General features: G+C 41.7%; 1 protein-coding gene across 1 annotated transcript; it reads right to left on the bottom strand.

Annotated features, from left to right (window-relative positions):
* Positions 1 to 15908: 15908 nt before the first annotated feature.
* Positions 15909 to 17668, bottom strand: LOC123068902 (ATP synthase subunit a, chloroplastic-like). The gene has a single exon (XM_044491593.1). It carries the CDS (start codon positions 17322 to 17324, stop codon positions 16464 to 16466), a length of 861 nt encoding a protein of 286 aa, XP_044347528.1. The 5' UTR covers positions 17325 to 17668; the 3' UTR covers positions 15909 to 16463.
* Between the last annotated feature and the right edge of the window lie 2816 nt (positions 17669 to 20484).

Genomic DNA, 20484 nt, shown 5'->3' with positions numbered 1-20484 from the left:
GTGTAAGTTGTCGTCATGAATTTGAGAAAGGTTTGTTTTGTTTTCCCCGGAATCATCCCAAATTAGTCACACATGTGCAAAGTATACTATGGTTTGGTAGATTAATTACCTCCACTCCATATGTATTCTGTAGCACACCAAGCCACTGATTGATTTGTTCAAGGAGAAGAAGCTCCTTCTTAAGAGTATACCTTATGCAAGGACTTTGATATCCTCGATGATGATTCCCCACCTGAACTCGGTAGTGTTTTATTATAAGACTACTACGTGGTCATGCTTGTCTCGGATAACGTGTTCACATGTTGTAGCAGAACCAGCTCATGTTTTGGAGCTTGCTATCGTAGTTCATTTCCCGAGAATCACGCAACGTCATCTCGTCGATTTGTGTTGCAAACTTTCATTTTTCTTTCTAGACTTGATGAGTCTGGAATATCCTAACACCAACCAGATCTGAATCTCGGGCAGATATGATGGTTGGAACGTTTCCCAAGAACGATAATAATGGTCTCACTGTAACCGGTAAAGTGGATGTCGTGGCCAACACACCTAGCCGGAAGGCCTATTATTATAGTATCTTGGTTGAGGAAGTTGGTCACCTCCCCATAAGGACTTCGTAGGATTTACTCCTTAGTTGTTCCTTATGGATTTTTCTTTTGTGCTTCCGGAGTCCGACCTTTTACTTGATGTTCTAGATACCAAACCATGCAAATGGGTTGCGCTAGCACATCGAGGAGAGCATTAGAAGCGGAGTGTCAAATGTCTCTCGGTCGATCATCCAGATTTTGTTTCCTTAGCCTCACTAAGGTGAAATCTGAGAAGGTGTTATCTTCCTTTGCATCTGCATCATACATCATTATTCATCATGGTAGTACGTTGTGTTGCCAGGATCCTTGACACGGACATTGGTAAAACCTTGATGAATATGGAATTGCTCAAGTTCTTGAGAGCACGCGCAAGCAAAATCATCCCTTGTGTTGTTTTCAACAAGGTAATCCACATCATCCATTCTAATCCGGGTATGCCATTCTATCGAACCCCTCCAAACGATCGCTCGAGAATTGCCTTAGACTGGTATAAAGAGTTTCAATGATCTTTGAATCAAAGGTAATTCTTTTTGCCACTTAAGGGATGATCCTATGAGTTGCCTCCTCTAAGATGTCTCGTTATGGTATCATGACAACTTAACTCCTCGCTGCGCTGACAACTATTCACCACCTTCTTAAGTGTGAAATTGTTGTCTACCTAGTGAACCTCCGTCGTCTGCTCCACTCCATTCCTCTAGATGCGTGCTTCATGTCTCAGCTCGAGAGCTATTTTTATGACTCACCCCTTGAGTTGATCCTAAGTTGTTTGGTCTTCGAGAAGATCGACCCTTCTAGAGTTTCTTTTCCCTCTCGTTGTCATGTTGGTAGGAGTTCCTGGAGCAAGACATCGAGACAATGATGGTGATCGAATCAATGTTCATTTGAAGTGCAACCTGGATCATGAAGATTGTGTTAGTTTGCGTTTGTGTTAGTTTGCGTTCCCCCTTCATCTTACCCTATGCTTGAATCTCGGGGCGAGATTCTTGTTTAGTGGGGGTGAGTTGTCACATCCCCAGTTCAGGCCTTGCTTGTCTCTGCATAAGTATCCATGCATCATGTTTAAATTTAAAGAAACTTGAAATGGGGATTGTTTAAACCCTAGCACCAAATGAGTGCAAATAGGCTCAAATAAACTCATTTTCAATGAACCCGAAATGCCTTTGAAAATGTTCATGATTTCTGATAAAGGTGAAAACCTCTGCCAAAAATTATGAACATATTTCTAGGTTATTCCTGGATTCTTGAATTAAATTATAAAGTATTTGCATTTGGGCATTTAAATGCTAATAAATAGTTTAAATGCTCAAATAATCATAAACTAAAATGTTTGCGTTGGTTATATTTCAAACAGTAGCATTGATCAGTTTCATGATTTTTGGTTTTGGTCTAGTATTTTTAATAAAGTCACAAAGTTGCAGAATAATAGAAAACAGAAATTAAAATAGAGAAACCAGAGAGAGAGAGAGAGAGAGAGAGAGAACTTACCTGGCGCTCACCTGGTAGCCCAGCCGGCCCAGCTCCTGTTCCGGCCCAGCCCACCACCGCCTGGCTCCCTGTCGCCTTCCTCCTCGTGCCAGTAGGCAGAGGAGGGACACCGCGACGCCGCCGAGCTCGCCACGCCACCACCCTGCCTGCCTGACACTCCCCCTCAACGCCCGGACGCTCTGGACATCGCCACGCACTCCTTCTCGACCCCCTGCACCTCTCCCCTCTCTCCCTGCATCTCTCCTTCGTCCTCCCCTGCCATGGCCGACGCGCTCGTCGCCGCCGTTCGTTGCCGCCGTGGCCACCGTCCACCCCACGCCTTTCCGACACGCCCAGAAGCTCCGCCTAGTCCCTCTCTTCCTCCTCACCGAGCCTCCCGACGCCGGAAGCCCCTAGACGCCACAAGCACCGCCGTTCCCCTCGTCGGCCACCGGAGATCATCGACGTCAATTTGCTGCCTCTGGTGCCTCCCTGAGCTCGCTGACCCTCCCGTTTGACCCACTGTGAGCTCCTCTGCCACTCGCCTCTCTCCCCGTGCTCTGTTGCGCCGTGTACCTTCCGTTTCCACCGGAGCCGAGAGTGGGCCGCCGCCGTTCTTGTCGCCGCTGTAACAAGAGCTAGCAAAGCTCGTTCCCGAGCACGGCTACATGCTCAGCAGCTTCGCAGCAAGCTAACGCCACCACCAGCTTGTCTTCCCGCGCACCATAGCGCTGCGCCGCTCAATCCCGAGCTCCGGCAACCGCCGCGGGCTCCACTCCGGCGAGCTCCGGCCGCCCCATGACCCAGCACCTGCACCGTTCGACGCGCAGGAGCAAGAGCTTTCCAACGCACCCAGACACGCTTCGAACGGTAGCCCGTAGAGCAAACCCGACGCGGGCACAGCCGCGGTCTGTCGTCGCCGGCGGTTAAACGCCGGTGGCTGACGTGGCACCATTAGTTTAGGAGCTAATCATGTTTAGTTATTGCCTGTGTCAATGACATGTGGGTCCCGGAGCATAATTAGGTTAGTCTAATTTTTGGTTAAGATTAGTACTAATACGCGTGGACCCCACGTGTCAGCTTTGACTTTGGTCAAGTCAACGTTAACTGGTCCCACCTGTCATCCACCCAAGCCAGCCTGAGACACTGACGTGTGGGTCCCATAGGTCTGGTTTGACCTGGCCGACCCAGTTGACCTGCTGACGTCACACCTACGTCATGCTGACGCAGTAAATCCTTTTCTGGATTTATTCTTATATAGGAAATTCCAGAAAATGCTCTAAACTTCTAAAATTCATAGAAAATCAACCGTAGCTCCAAATCAAACAAGTTATATATGAAAAATGATCAGAAAAATCCAATCTATCCATATGTACTGGTTTCATGCATGTTAGAATACTTTAACCTTGCTGTTTAGGTGAAATAAGTTAATGCACCTTTATGACTTCATAAAATGGGTTTGCATTTGAATCTTTGGTTCAAATGGACTCATCTCAATCTGATTTAGCTTGCATTAGCCCAAAACACATTCATAATGCCATGTCATAGCATGCATCATATTGTGCATTGCATTGATCGTGTTTCTTCTCTGTTTGTCGATGTTGTTCCCCCTCGGTAGATGTTGTGCCGACGTTGTGATCGTTGACACTGATGAAGACTCAATGCTATCTTTAGACGTGCCAGGCAAGCAAAACCCCCTTGTTCATTCCGATAAAATCCCACTCTCTCGCTCCTGCTCTCTTTTACTGCATTAGGACAACAATGATTCATCTGTTACTTGCTGCGGTAGCTGAACCCCTTTATCCTCTGCATGACCTGTCATTGCCATAGTAAATAGATGAAACCCACTAGCATGAGTAGGAGTTGTTTGAGCCCTGATGTGCCTACTCATTCATGCTTGTTTGTCATGCCTGCTACTGCTTAGAGTTGAGTCAGGTCTGATTCATCGGGGATGAATTGGAATGTGGTGAACATGTCCTACTGTTGAGAGCTAAGTGTGTGAACACGATTTGGTAAAGGTAGCGGTGAGAGGCCATGTAGGAGTACATGGTGGGTTGTCTCATTGCAGCTGTCCTCAGGAACTGAGTTCTGTGTTTGTGATCCATGAACAACTACTACCACACATTGGGTTCCGGTAACTCGGCCCCTCTCGGCTTATTAATCAACTTGATCTCTTTCCAGGAGTTGCAACTAGTTTCTGGTGTTTGTAGGTAGTGGTAGTAGTCTACCAAGTGGCACCCGGTACAGGTGGGCTTGGGACAGACTAGGCACAGTGGCCCGGTGTACCAAGTGGCACCCGGATGGTGGACTTGGGAACCCTGCACACATCGTTTGGGGCCGTGAGCGACACCCCGGCCGGATGTCCTTGCGGATGGAACCCGAATAGGCGATAAACCTGGATGAGAGACTTGTGTGGTTAGTCAGGTCGTGGCCGACACCCTCGCTAGGCTTCCGCTTGAAGGTTGCCGAGTACATGTCGTGTAAACGGCGGTAAGTGGTGAGAGCGTGTGTGAAGAAGTACACCCCTGCAGGGTTAATATGATCTATTCGAATAGCCATGTCCACGGTAAAGGACTTCTGGGTTGCCTGTACAGTTCATAGACAAGTGAAAGTGGATACTCTAAAATACGCAAGATAGGCATGAGTGCTATGGATGGCGATCTCGTAGGGAGACGGGAGCGGATCCATAGTGGTGTATTGATATGGTCAATATGTGGACTCGTGTGCGCCACCTCAAAAGAGTTACTTGTAGTCGTAGTTCAGGATAGCCACCGAGTCAAAGCTGGCTTGCTTCGGTTAAACCCCAGCATCCCCTTTGTTGATAATGATGCATATGTAGTTAGTTCTGATGTAAGTCTTGCTGGGTACATTTGTACTCATGTTGCTTAATTTATGTTTTTGCAGAGAGACTTCAGTCTCGCTAGTAGTTCCATGTGGACTTCGACGTTTAGCTTGTTATCTCAGCTACGATCTTGTGCCCTCGGCAGGATCTAGTAGATAGTCAGGCTTCTCAGCCTTTTTCATTTCTAGATGTCTGTACTCAGACATGTTAAGCTTCCGCATGTGCTTTGACTTGTATGCTCTGATTGTTGGGTCATGAGACCCATGTTTGTAATATCTCGCTCCTCGGAGCCTATTGAATAAAATACTTGAGTTGTACAGTCATGTTGTGATGCCATGTTGTATTTGCACATATCAAGCATATTGTGTGTATGTTATTGAAATGCTTGGTATGTGTGGGATCTGACTATCTAGTTGTTTATCCTTAGTAGCCTATCTTACCGGGAAATGTCTCCTAGTGCTTCCACTGAGCCATGGTAGCTTGCTTCTGCTCCAGAACATTTAGGCTGGCCGGCATGTGTCCTTCTTGGTTCCTGTGTCTGTCCCTTCGGGGAAATGTCACGCGATGAATACCGGAGTCCTGTTAGCCCGCTACAGCCCGGTTCACCGGAGTCCTGTTAGCCCAGTGCTACAGCCTGGATTCACTCGCTGATGACCGACACGTTCGATGTTGGGTCATGGATGCCTGTTCCTGTAAGTATGTGCCACTTTGGGTTTACGACTAGCCATGTCAGCCCGGGCTCCTTATCATATGGATGCTAGCGACACTGTCATATACGTGTGCCAAAAGGCGCAAACGGTCCTGGGCATAGGTAAGGCGACACCCGTGGGGATACCATGCGTGAGGACGCAAAGTGATATGAGGTGTTACATGCTAGATCGATGTGGCATTGAGTCGGGGTCCTGACAAAAGTTGGTGAGGAAAATTTTAAAAAAACTCATGCCATGGCCTCGGAGCGTACGAGGAGGAATTCCATCTCCAATTTGAAAACCAATGCCATGCTTGATCCTGTGACTTATCACGCCCAGATGGCGGGAATTCTTTGGGCTTCGTTCAAATCAAGGATGGGCCAGGCCCAAGGGATTAATATGGGCTTTGATTTGAACCAAATAATTCAGCCCATCCCGGGACTGGAGGAGCTCTCTTTGCCGTTTACAGATGAGGAAATCAACCAAGTTATGAAAGAATTGCTGGTGGATCGGGCACCTGGCCTTGATGGCTTTAATGGGATGTTTGTCAAGCGCTGCTGGCCTATAATTGAGAATGATTTCTTGAGGCTTATTAAGGATTTTTATGAGGGGAAGCTTTCGTTGGGAAACATTAATGGCTCCCTCATTACACTCATACCCAAGATCATTTCACCTAAAGGGCCTGATGGTTTCCGGCCTATATCTCTAACCAACACTTGTCTAAATTTTTTAACAAAGTTGTTGGCCAACAGGTTGCAGAAGGTGGTTCTTAAGTGTATTCACAAAAATTAGTATGGGTTCCTTAAGGGTATGTTAATACAGGACTGTATGGCGTGGAGTTTTGAGTATATCCATCAGTGTAAACAGTCCAATCGTCCAATCATAATTCTTAAATTGGGTTTTGCCAAGGCCTTTGACACTGTTGAGCATGAGGTTATTCTACAGATGCTACAGCATAAAGGGTTTGATGCCAAATGGATATCTCGGGTTAAGCAAATCCTGTCCACAGGTTCTTCGTCTATGCTGTTAAATGGAACTCCTGGAAAACAATTTAAGAGCAAGTGTGGTGTCACACAGGGTGATACCCTCTCACCTCTGTTGTTTATCCTCGCAGCGGATCTGCTACAGTCAGTGGTCAACCAAATGTTGGAGCATGGCACGCTTTCTTTGCCTATTCCAATCCATGACAGAGATTTTCCCATCATTCAATACGCGGGTGACATGATTATCTTTCTTGCGGCTAAGGATGATGAGCGTGTTGCCCTAAAGTACATGTTGCATACCTTCCAACAATCCACGGGTTTAAAAGTGAACTTTGCAAAATCATCAATGATTCCATTAAATATGAGTGATGAGGAAGCTGCTAGGCTTGCTGCTATTCTTGGTTGTAGAATTGGTCAGTTTCCATTTACCTACCTTGGATTGCCTTTGGGAACTACTAGGCCCAGGATCATTGACCTAATGCCCCTAGTTGACAGCCTTGAGAGGAGGTTGACTGCAAGTTCTTCCATGCTGAATCAAGGTTCTCGCTTGCAGCTACTTACTTTTGTCCTGACCTCTTTGCCAATATACTTTCTGTGCAGCCTGAATATTCCACCAGGAATCATTAATCAGTTAGACAGAATCTTTAGGCAATGTCTCTGGAGGGGCAACAGTGATGCTCCAAAGCAGTCTCTGGCTGCATGGGAGCTGGTTTACAGGCCAAAGGACAAAGGTGGTTTAGGTGTTACTATTCTGAACATCCAGAATAAAGACCTCCTCATCAAGCATCTCCACAAATTCTATAACAAGGTTGATATTCTTTGGGTGACCTTGATATGGAACATCTACTATGATCTTGGTGTCCCCCATTCCACAGCACAAGCTGGTTCATTCTGGTGGAGGGATGTGCTGGAACTGCATGAGGCTTATACTGCTATTGCCTTAGTTCATATCAACATGGGTGACACTACTCTGTTCTAGACCGATTCTTGGCACATTGGGGGTTCTGCTAGACCCTTATGTTGGAGATTGCCTCGGTTGTTTTCTTTTGTCAATAATGATAAGATCTCGGTGCAGGATTTCCTTCAATCTCAGGATCTATTCTCCATGTTTTATTCGCCTCATTCTCATGAGGCTGCTGCTGAACTACACGTGCTGGAAGGTTGGATCATGCAGTTAGACAGGGACCCTACTATTCCTGATGTTTGGATTTGGCCTGGTAAATCTGGGGACTACTCTACTAAAAGCTTCTACATGATCATGCACTCTCACCTACCTATAATACAACCTTGCAAATGGTTGTGGCAGAGTAGGTGCACTATGAAGATCAAGGTTTTTGGGTGGCTGTTATTCTTTGACACACTAAACACTAAGGATATGCTAGTCCGAAGGCATTGGCGCTAAAGCCATTATGTCAATCTTTGTCTCATTTGTAGTGAGCTTGTGTATGAGGATAGGATCCACCTGTTCTTTAGTTGCACATTCAGTTGCAGAGTCTGGAATTATTTGGGCATTGATTGGATTGGAGGATCTCATATACAGTAATGTATCATGCATGCTAGATCTAGCTTCAGGAATCCTTTCTTATGTGAAGTCATGCTAACAGCAGCTTGGAATATTTGGATTTTAAGAAATGGCAGAACCTTCAGAGCTGAGAGAGCTACCTTCAGTGCTTGGAAGTGTAAATTCATCCATGATATTTCATTACTTGCTCATAGAGTGAAGGATAGTATTAAACCAAAACTGTTGGCTTGGATTGATTCTTTGTTGTAAAGCAGGTAGGGATAATTAGTCATAGGTAGGTTCTTTTCTTAGTCTTTGTATACGGTGTCTTTTGCCTGTACAATTTTGTTTTATTAATAAAGGGTTGTGGGGCTTTGCCTCACAGTGAATATTCAGAAAAAAAACAACCCACCAGGGCGCGCCTGATCCTCCTAGCACCCTGGTAGGTGCTGCTCCCCTTGAGCCACCCCCAGGTGCTTTCTTGGCCCACTGGATGTCTTCTGGCCCAAAACAATCCTCCAGGAGTTTTGCTGTGTTTGGACTCCGTTTGATATTGATTTCCTGCGATGTAAAAAACATGTAGAAAAAATCAACTAGCATTGGGCATTATGTCAATAGATTAGTACCAAAAAATGATACAAAATGACTATAAAATGATTGTAAAACATCCAAGAATGATAATATAATAGCATGGAACAATGAAAAATTATAGATACGTTGGATATGTATCAGAAACGCACTCGCATATTAGCTACATCCAATGCTCAAATATGATCATAGTGCCCCTTAGTTGGTGCTTTATAAGAGAAGATGGAGACTCAAATTCATAATAAAAATTGCATAAAGTAAAAGAAATGACCTACGCATAGGGAAGTAGGGATTTGTAGAGGTGTCAGAGCTCAAAGGAAAAATTGAGAGATAAAAACATTTTGGGAGGCATACTTTTCCCACCAATGAAAATGATTTAGAGTTCCCAACACTTTCTGTGCTAGATATATCATAGGCGGTTCCCAAACAAAAAATAAAATTTATTCCTTTTTCCACCATACTTTCACTTTCCATGGCTAATCGTATCCACGAGTGCCCTCCATACCAACACTTTCTAAGGAATTTATTATTTGACAACATAAATTAAATTCATTTTTCATTTCGGGCATCCCTAATACCTTTGTCGTACTCTCGTGCAACAACAAGTGAATAAACACTCGTCCTGAGAATAACACATCTAGCATGGAAAACACCGGCCACCCCTCACCGCCTCGCGAGCGGTACGAGCACACAAAAGAGAAATTTATTTTGAAAAATAGAGATGGCACATGCAAATTTGCTTAGAACGGCACGGAAATACCGCATATAGGTAGGTATAGTGGACTCATTGGCAAAATTGGTTTAAAGGGTTTTGGATGCACAAGTAGTGATCATACTTAGTGCAAAATGAAGTCTAGCAAAAAGATTGAGAAGCGGCCATATGGGGCATGCGTGCGGGTGGCTTTGGGCGTGGGTGGGCTGCAGCAGCAGGTCACAACAGTAGTAGCTGGAGCAGCTTGCAGGCACGGCCAAGCTCGAGCGAGCTCGGGCGTGGTCCTAGGAGAAAGGGGGCGGCTACTACAGGGGCGGTTTGAGGCAGGGAGAGGGGGAACAGGGAGCGGAGCTCACCAGGAAGGCGGAGGGCGAGCTCGGGGAGGCCTGAGGTTGACCGGAGTGGCGGATCAAGTGGGTCAGAGTTGTGGCTGAGGCGGACTCCAACGGAGGGTATCGATGGTGGCACTAGCCTGGGGCCTTCCCGGTCCAGTTTCCTTCAGTGGAGATATTCAGTGAGCCATGGCGGAGCTCCTAGACAAGTGGAGGTGGTGAGGGGAGGCTGATGGCACAAAAACAATGGTGGCGCGACCATGGGGCATTCGGGCGAGCTCTGAAACGGCGAGCGAGAGGGGAATGGGGGCGACTAGGGCTAGGGTTTCATACGGGGGCACGCGGGAGCGGTCTCATAGCCGTCAACGACGTCGGGGAGGCCGCCGGATGGCCGACGCGCAAGGCATCCACACCATGGACGGCGATCGGGCATCCACGATGCCAAGGGTGAACAAGGAAGGAGATGAGGGGGCGTTTGGCTAGGCGTACTATGCTACATGGTCCCAGTAGCATAGTAGGGCATTTCTTCCTTTTCTTATTCTTTTTAAATTCTTTTTCTGTTTTGTTTTTCCATCGTTGTTTTGCATTTTATTCTTGTACCAAATTATTTTTGTTGTAGGTGAAACTTATCACAATAATATTTGGCAATATTGTGAAGCTGCACAAAAAGTTTTAGAGCATTTGGAGTTTTTAAACATTTTCAGAAATTGAAAAGGTCTAGTATTTTGTTGCTGAACCACTTAATTAATTCCCAGGGGTATTTTGGGGAATTTTAGTGATGTTGTTTTCCTCAACATAAATACTTAGGAATTATTTGCATAATTATGAACTATTTTCTTTGCATTTTTTGAAAAAGTAAATCTTTGACAAGCAATTCAAATTGGATTTTGAATTTGATTTTTATCAAGAGGAAATTTGGCTTGGTAATTCTTGATGACATGGCACCATTAGTCATTGACACTGGGGTTTTACAATGATCATTGTGGATGAGGGTTATGATGCTGCCACAGCTCTAGAATTTGAGAACATAGGTGATCCAATCGAACTTTGGGACCAGAATCCGACCACATTTGAGGAGCTTATTCAAAAGCATCAATAAATTTAGCATCGAACAACTCACGACCAGCCGAAGGAAGATCTGATTGAGCGTCTGTGGGCAGTTAAAGGGGACAACAATGTCGGAATGCAATATTTGAACTTTTTAACAATTTGAACTACTTTTTCCTGCGGCTATTTGAATGTCTAAATTCTATGTATGCAGCTATTTGAACGTGCAGACTTTCAAAAAATAGGGGCGGATGTATGTAGGCAGCGTCATCCATGTCCACGGACTGGCCACCCTATCTGCGAACGGATGCGGGAGGAAATTTGTGGATTGCAGTTGGAGATGACCTTAGGCTGGGGAAACATGCTATAGAGGATCGTCGGGGTCAAGACGCCATCATATCTAGCATACCATCAAATCCCCGGGTGTCATGCAAAAATGGACCATTTTGTGAGAAAAAATTGGATCGGGTTCATTTTGTTCCTAAGTTTCAGAATAGGTCTATACTTATTTATTTTCATGCAAAACTAAAGGGCAGAGAAATTTCGCTCTCGACTTCTCGATGCCATGTTTGTGAAGTATATCGACACCGGCTACTATGCTCTCCATAATTGATAAACATGGCATCGGTCATAAATTTTAAGGGGGATGCTAGACATCAAGAGACCGACTAGGGCTTGCGTCGGTGGCCTCCCCAACCGCACTCTTTGGGTTTTATTAGGCGTCAGATCTGATAGCTCATGACTCACTTTCTTTCACCTCGTGGTGCGTAGCTCTCACCGGCTCTGGCTGAAAAGCATAGAAAAGGGAGAGAAAAAATAGTGCCCCGCTTGTGTGCTTGTATCTGCGTCAGTTTTTCCCCTAAAGAGGAGAGGATCATGCAACACAGTGATACATCCATTTTGCATCATGCTTTTATATCGATATTTATTGCATATTGGGCTGTTATTACATATTTTATCTCAGTACTTATGGCTATTCTCTCTTATTTTACAAGGTTTACCATGAAGAAGAGGAATGCCGGCAGCTGGAATTCTGGCTGGAAAAGGAGCAAATATTGGAAACCTATTCTGCACAGCTCCAAAAATCCTGAAACTCCACAAAAGCTATTTTTGGAATTAATAAGAATTATTAAGCGAAGAAAGTACTAGAGGGGGCCCACACCCTGGCCAGGAGGGTGGGGGCGCGCCCACCCCTACTGGGCGCGCCCCTGTCTCCTAGGCCCCCTGGTGTCCCTCTGGTACCCATCTTCTGCTATATGAAGGCTTTTACCCTGGAAAAAATCGGAGGCAAGCTTACGAGACAAAACTCCTCCGCCACGAAGCGGAACCTTGGCGGAACCAATCTAGCGCTCCGGCAGAGCTGTTCTGCCGGGGAATCTTCCCTCCGGGGGGAATCATCACCATTGTCATCACCAACGATCCTCTCATTGGGAGGGGGTCAATATCCATCAACATCTTCACCAGCACCATCTCCTCTCAAACCGTAGTTCATCTCTTGTATCCAATCTTGTATCCAATCTTGTATCCAAAACCACAAATTGGTACCTGTGGGTTGCTATTAGTGTTGATTACTCCTTGTAGTTGATGCTAATTGGTTTATTTGGTGGAAGATCGTATATTCAGATCCTTAATGCATATCGTTACTCCTCTGATTATGAACATGAATATGCTTTGTGAGTAGTTACATTTGTTCCTGAGGACATGGGTGAAGTCTTGCTATTGGAAGTCATGTGAATTTCGTATTCGTTCGATATTTTGATGAGATGTATGTTGTCTTTCCTCTAGTGGTGTTATGTGAATGTCGACTACATGACACTTCACCAATATTTGGGCCTAGAGGAAGGCATTTCAAAGTAATAAGTAGATGATGGGTTGCTAGAGTGACAGAAGCTTAAACCCTAGTTTATCCGTTGCTTAATAAGGGGCTGATTTGGATCCATATGTCTAATGTTGTGGTTAGGTTTACCTTAATACGTCTTTTGTAGTTGCGGATGCTTGCAATAGGGGTTAATCATAAGTGGGATGCTTGTCCAAGTAAGGGCAGTACAGTACCCAAGCACCGGTCCACCCACATATCAAATTATCAAAGTACCGAACGCGAATTATATAAGCGTGATGAAAACTAGCTTGACGATAATTCCCATGTGTCCTCGGGTGCTCTTTTCTCATTATAAGAAATTGTCCAAGCTTGTCCTTTGCTACAAAAAGGATTGGGCCACCTTGCTGCACTTTATTTAATTTCATTGCTTGTTACTCGTTACAATTTATCTTATCACAAAACTATCTGTTACCTACAATTTCAGTGCTTGCAGAGAAAACCTTACTGAAAACCGCCTGTCATTTCCTTCTACTCCTTGTTGGGTTCGACACTCTTACTTACCGAAAGGACTATGATAGATCCCCTATACTTGCGGGTCATCAATACTCTTTTCTGGCGCCGTTGCCGGGGAGTGAAGCGCCTTTGGTGAGTGGAACTTGGTAAGGAAACATTTATATATTGTGTTAAAATTTTCTGTCACTTGTTACTATGGAAACTAATCCTTTGAGGGTCTTGTTCGGGGTATCTTCACCCTGACCAGCAGATCAAAGAGTTGCTCCTCAACCTACTGAACCTATCGAAAATATTTACTTTGATATTCCTTCGGGTATGATAGAGAAACTGCTAGCTAATCCCTTTGCAGGAGATGGAACATTGCATCCCGATTTACACCTTATCTTTGTGGATGAAGTTTATGGATTATTTAAGCTTGCAGGTATTCCCGATGATGTTGTCAAAAGGAAGGTCTTCCCTTTATCTTTGAAGGGAGATGCATTGACATGGTATAGGCTATGTGATGATACGGGATCTTGGAATTATAAACGATTGAAGTTGGAATTTCACCAGAAGTTCTAGCCTATGCATCTTGTTCATCGTGATCATAATTACATATATAATTTCTGGCCTCGCGAAGGAGAAAGCATCGCTCAAGCTTGGGGGAGGCTTAAGTCAATGTTATATTCATGCCCCAATCATGAGCTCTCCAGAGAAATGATTATTCAAAAAATTTATGCTCGGCTTTCTCCCAATGATCGCAACATGCTCGATACTTCTTGTGCTGGTTCTTATATGCTGAAGACTATTGAATTCAAATGGGATTTATTGTAAATAATTAAATGCAACTCCGAAGATTGGGGCTCCGATGATTGTAAGGAGTCAGGTATAACACCTAAGTTTGACTGTGTTAAATCTTTTACGGATACCGATGTTTTCGTGGATTTAGCGCTAAGTATGGACTTGACTCTAAGATAGTAGCTGCTTTTTGTGAATCTTTCGCTACTCACGTTGATCTCCCTAAGGAGAAGTGGTTTAAATATAATCCTCCCATTGAAGTAAAAGTAGTTGCACCTATTACAGTTGAAGAAAAGATTGTCACTTATAATGATCATATTGTTCCTACTACTTTTGTTGAGAAATCTCCTTTTCCTGTTAGGATAAAGGATCATGCTAAAACTTCGCCTGTTGTTCGTAAGAGTAATACTAGAACTTTTACAGGTAGGTGCTCTATTTAACAGTACAGGATGTCCCCGCATAACTTCTTGAAGTATTTCCCATACAATGGGTTCTTTTTCCCAAATTTTCCTTTTAGCAATCCTTACATTAGAAGTGGCGCGTTTCGTGATTAAATCGCGAATTACAAATAGCTGAAAAAGCTTTATTGCTATCTCTAGAGGTAATCCACATTGATGTAATGAAAGCGAAGGACCCACAACAATGACAGAACGCCCCGAGTAATCGACCCGTTTCCCAAGCAGAGTCTCGCGAAACCTTCCCTCTTTACCTTCAATTACATCTGAAAGTGATTTGTATACTTTATTGTGACCATCCCTCGTCGGTTGCCCGCGGGACCCACTATCAAGAAGTGTATCCACGGCTTCTTGTACCAATTTTTCCTGGCACATTACTAAATCTGCTGGCGCTAATTCACTTCTTTTTAATAGATAGGCAAGATTGTTGTTCCGACGGATAACTCTCTTATAAAGTTCATTAATGTCTGAAGTCACTACTTTATCTCCAGACCTATAAACAATAGGTCTCAATTCGGGAGGAAGAACCGGTAATAAGCACAAAACCATCCATTCTGGTTCTACATTTGTTTGATTTACCAATGAGTCGCGAAATGCTATGGTTCTTCCATATGATTTCTGAATTTATTCAGAAGTAATTCGTCGAGATCGTGCACCCTTTTCTTATTTATCCGAAAAATACTAAAAAATATTATAAAGTGCAGCCGGATAGATCCAATCTATTCTTGAAATAGACAACTCGCACACACTCCCTTTCCAAAAAAAATCAAAACACCAACCACTACAGTTAGATTTATTAGATTTGTTGCTAAAATATCGGTATTAAGCCCGAAACTGCCAGCGGATGGCCAGTGAGCTAAAAAAACGAAAGAATGGGTTACATTTTTCATATGCTCTCCTCTTATAGATAGGACGAACAAAGAACAAAGTTTTTCGATCACTTACTTCGCTCGCCCTTTTTTGATCGGTTTTTTTAATGCAAATAGATTCAATCTAGTAATTTCTTTTAGATTAAGTCTTACGTCTTGTTTGACCGGTGAAAGACTTCCTTTGTTGAAATGTTCTGTTCCCAAAATTCCTAAAATAAAAGGTAAAAACTTTCCACTTTCCTAAACTAAGGACGGGAAATAAGAAGGTGAGCATATCTTCTAAATTAATAATACTCAACTCAGCCCTTCCTAGAATGGGGTATTATCTGTCCCGATAAATAGATAATTCCAGGAGTAATAAATAGGAGTAAATTAAATAAAGTATTGATATAATTGGAATTGCGGAAGCAAATACCAATTTACTAAAAAAAGAAAAAAGTATCTAATCGAAATCGAAAGAATTTTTTTTTAAGATTAAACAAAAGGGTTCGCAAATAAAAGCGCTAGTGCCACAACTAGTCCATAAATTGTTAAAGCTTCCATAAAAGCTAGACTAAGCAATAAAGTACCTCGTATTTTACCTTCTGCTTCTGGCTGTCTCGCAATACCTTCTACAGCTTGTCCTGCAGCAGTACCTTGACCAACTCCAGGTCCAATAGAAGAAAGCCCTACGGCCAATCCAGCAGCAATAACAGAAGCAGCAGCAATTAGTGGATTCATGGTGAGTAGTTCCTCGTGTCAAAAAAAAGAAATGGTTAAGGATACAATCAACCAATAAATTCTTACTTCTAAGCTCTATTGGGGAGAAGTAAAGTAACTAAAAAGTACAAATTGAAATCAAATTGAAATGATAATGTGAATTGTCCGAACTACATAGAAGGGAATTCCATATCCATATATCGGATTAGATAATGAATCTAACCTAGGAATATATAATATAATATCCTATATATACATTTGTTTCTTCTATTTTGTTTGCATATTTTCTCATTTTCTATTGAATCGGATTCTAAAATCATTGCTTAAAGTGGAAACCCGCATAAAAGAGGACTCCACTTATAGACATTAAGGATATTATAGTATAGATCTAGCCTGACTCCACCCTCCTTAATGCATATATACTTTGAAAATTCCATAATATAGTCTATTCTATTCTCTCTCCTACAACTCTAGGCTATATATTCATACGCATTTCTAACTATTTTTTTGCAACCAAGCAGATTATCCGGAACCATGCATGAATTGAGCTAAGCTGCAAAAAAAAATACTATTTCCAAAAATAGTCAATTCAATGATGACCCTCCATGGATTCACCTATATAGGCTGCGGCTAATGTTGCAAAAATAAGAGCTTGAATACCGCTTGTAAATAATCCAAGAAACATGACCGGTATAGGGATTACTAAGGGGACTAAAGAAACAAGAACAACAACGACTAATTCATCCGCCAATATATTCCCGAAAAGTCGAAAGCTAAGTGATAATGGTTTTGTGAAATCTTCTAGGATGTTAATTGGTAAAAGGATTGGAGTTGGTTTAATATATTTCTCGAAATAGCTCAATCCTTTTTTGCTAAGACCAGCATAAAAATATGCCGCTGACGTGAGTAAAGCTAAAGCAACAGTAGTATTTATATCATTCGTGGGCGCTGCTAATTCCCCATGGGGTAACTCTATAAATTTCCAAGGTAAAAGAGCACCCGACCAATTCGAAACAAAAATAAAAAGGAACATAGTTCCAATAAAGGGAACCCAGGGACCATATTCTTCTCCAATCTGAGTTTTGCTCAAGTCTCGAATAAACTCAAGGACATATTCAAAAAAATTCTGACCGTCGGTCGGGATGGTTTGTGGATTCCGAACAGCTATGACAACTGAACCTAGCAAGATAGTAATTACGACCCAAGAAGTGATGAGTACTTGGGCATGAATTTGGAAACCTCCTATTTGCCAATAGAAGTGTTGGCCTACTTCTACACCCGATATATCGTATAACCCCTTGAGTGTTTTAATGGAACAAGGTATAATATTCATATTGTCCTCTGATAAAAACTGAACTTCAAAAAAGGAATTCTTTTGATTCAACCATCTCTTTCTCAACTCAGCAACTTGAAGTATTAATCTTATATTTAGGATACCAAGAAAGCACATCAGATCATAATATATATCAATACCCTCTAATATATATCAATATTCCCCTTCTTTTTTCTATGCAAAAAAAATTCTATGCAAAAAAAAAGATATAGTAAAGTAAGTGATTCCATAAATTTACGCAGTTGCCCAAGAATTCACTATATATTCTTAATCAACGATTTCTTATATAGAGAGAACGGCCCTCACAAATTGAAAATACTAATTTGTTAAGAATCAATCGAATTGAAGTCATAGTGTCATCGTTGGCTGGAATCGATATATTCGCGAGATCCGGGTCACAATTTGTATCGACTAAAGAAATAGTAGGAATCCCCAAAATGGCACATTCCCGAAGAGCTATATACTCTGTCTTTCGGACAAAATAATTCCCGTAGCGAGAATGGGATTTCCACAACGATCGCAAACCCTTCAGATAGAATCTGAGAATAAAACTGAGAATAAAAATAATTTTTGTAATCCAATAATCGATCTTGGTTAGGATGATTAACCGAGTTATCCAAAAAATTCTGCTGATACATTCGAATAATTAAACGTTTCACAAGTAGTGAACTAAATTTCTTGTTATTACAACTAACAACTATTTCCACAGGTTCAGAACCATTTAATCCATAATCGTGGGCAAATGCATAAATATATTCCTGAAAGAGAAGTGGGTAGACGAAGTATTGTTGACAAGATTTATGTTTTTCTGAATACCCTTCGAATTTTTCCATTTGTATTTCTACTTGAATCAGAGAGAAGAAGCATTTCTCGGTTTATCGAATGATGATACATAGTGCAATATGGTCAGAACAGGGTGTTGCATTTTTAATACAAACCCTGGAAAGAAAGGGAGTCTAATCCACAGATCTTTTTCTGCTCCTTTTCTACCCAATTAGTTTATGTTTGTTCTAATTAAAAAAAAGAACAGAACAAGTTTTTTATTTTTGCAGGCCAATCGCTCTTTTGACTTTGGAATACAGCCTCTTTATCAATATACTGCTTCTTTTACACATTCAATCCATAACATCCCTTATTCAATCCATAATCAAGAATAATTAGGATTTCTAAAAAAAAGAAAAAATAAAGGGTCCACTCATAGGAAAACCCAACCTTTCCCCGCATCCGGCACTAATCTATTTTTAACGTCTAATTAGAGCGGGGAATCATTCCAATTAGGAAGTTCAGCTCGTTGCTTTTTATTTTACCAGAATTGGAGCCAGGCTCTATCCATTTATTCACTAGACCCAGAAAATCGTAATTTTGGATTCCATTCAAAAAAGATTGATTTTATTACGACATGCTATTTTTTCCATTCATTACCTTTGAGGATCAGTCGTGGTCTTCTAGACTCTACCAAGAGTCTGGACGAATTTGTTGTTTCATCCAAATGTGTAAAAGATCATAGTCGCACTTAAAAGCCGAGTACTCTACCATTGAGTTAGCAACCCAGATAAAAAAAGGATCTTAGATACGATCGAAATCCAAAAATCAATGGAATTACACCACGCGCTTCTGTCAAAACATTGAACTAGTAAGACATCAAAAGATTTTTTTTATCGACCATGAAAAACACTCAAATGCCAAAACGAACAGGTCTGGTTAAATTCCACTAAAGTAAAGTTAAAAAACGAGCGACCCTAATCACGATGGCCAAATTCTCCTTATTTTTAGCGATTTTTATTAAAAATATATATTATATTGTATGAGAATACATGCAAGAGGAACACCCTTATCATTTGAGCGAAGTGTAGGGAGAAAAATGGAATATGGAGTGAGGATAAAGAGACCCATCTATCTACAAATTCTATTTGTTCAATAGACCTTTGTCAATGGAAATACAATGGTAAGAAAACAAATTAGATAGAAAAAGTAAATAAAATAGGGGCTTATGTTGGATTAGCACGATATAATATAAATCCAAATAGGATTAAGAAAGAGGTAAATTGTGTCTAAATAATTATACAACTAGGAATACTAATAATCTTCTCCTATCCTACTTTTTGATTCATTTAGTTCTTCAATTAACTCAAAGTGCTTTCTTTTTCTTTAAAGAATTCCGCCTTCCTTAAAATATCATAAACAGTTCTTGTCGGTTGAGCACCCTTTTCAAGGAAATAGAGAATAGCTGGAACATTTAAACAAGTTTGATTCTTTATCGGATCATAAAAACCTACTTTTTGAAGATCTCTTCCTTCTCTTCGAGATCGAACATCAATTGCAACGATTCGATAGACAGCTTATTGGGATAGATGTAGATAAACAACGCCCCCCCTAGAAACGTATAGGAGGTTTTCTCCTCATACGGCTCGAGAAAATGATTCGAATTTCTGTCGATAATAATAGAAATTAGACTATGACGTGCATTAATTTACTTACAGAAAAAACAAATTTCATTTATACTCATGACTCAAGTGGGCTAATTTTGCCTGACAAACTTCGAAGGCAAAATCCTTCCAAAAATTTTGAGTCGTCTTTAAACTCTTTTCTTTGTCTCATTTCGAACGAATTGACTTTTATTCCTTATTCTGATCCAACTCTGTTGTTGAGACAATTGAAAATTGTGTTTACTTGTTCTGGAATCCTTTATCTTTGATTTGTGAAATCCTTGGGTTTAGACATTACTTCGGGAATTCCTATTTTTTTCTTTCAAAAGAGTAGCAACATACCCTTTTTTCTTATTTCCTTCGATAAAGCATTTATCTCTTCTATAGAAATCTAATAAGAGGGATTGATTCTGATATACTTTTATTGGACTTTCTTCTTATTTGAACCTTTCGATTTATTTCTATATTAAGGATAGACTGACAAAGTTGGCCTAATTTATTAGTTTTCACTAACCCTAGATTCTTTCCCTTGATAAAAAAAATTCTGTCCTCTCGAGCTCCATCGTGTACTATGTTACTTAAACCCAGCGCAAATTTGGTTCGGAACAAATAGAACAGGCTATGTCGAGCCAAGAGCATTTTCATTACTATGGAAAATGATGGATAGCAAAATCCACAATCGATCATGTCCTTCAAGTCGCACGTTGCTTTCTACCACATCGTTTTAAACGAAGTTTTACCATAACAAACATTCCTCTTTTCATTGCAAAGTGGTATAGAGAATTGATCCAATATGGATGGAATCATGAATAGTCATTGGTTTAGTTTTTTTATACTAATTAAAACTTGCT

This window comes from Triticum aestivum, chromosome 3B (genome assembly GCF_018294505.1).
Source record: "Triticum aestivum cultivar Chinese Spring chromosome 3B, IWGSC CS RefSeq v2.1, whole genome shotgun sequence".
Classification (NCBI taxonomy): Eukaryota; Viridiplantae; Streptophyta; class Magnoliopsida; order Poales; family Poaceae; genus Triticum; species Triticum aestivum.
This window is presented reverse-complemented; position numbering and strand designations above follow the sequence as displayed.

Bases quoted from the DNA above. Each gene is read 5' to 3' on its own strand.
- LOC123068902 (XM_044491593.1), bottom strand. From the start codon at position 17,324: ATGTGCTTTCTTGGTATCCTAAATATAAGATTAATACTTCAAGTTGCT.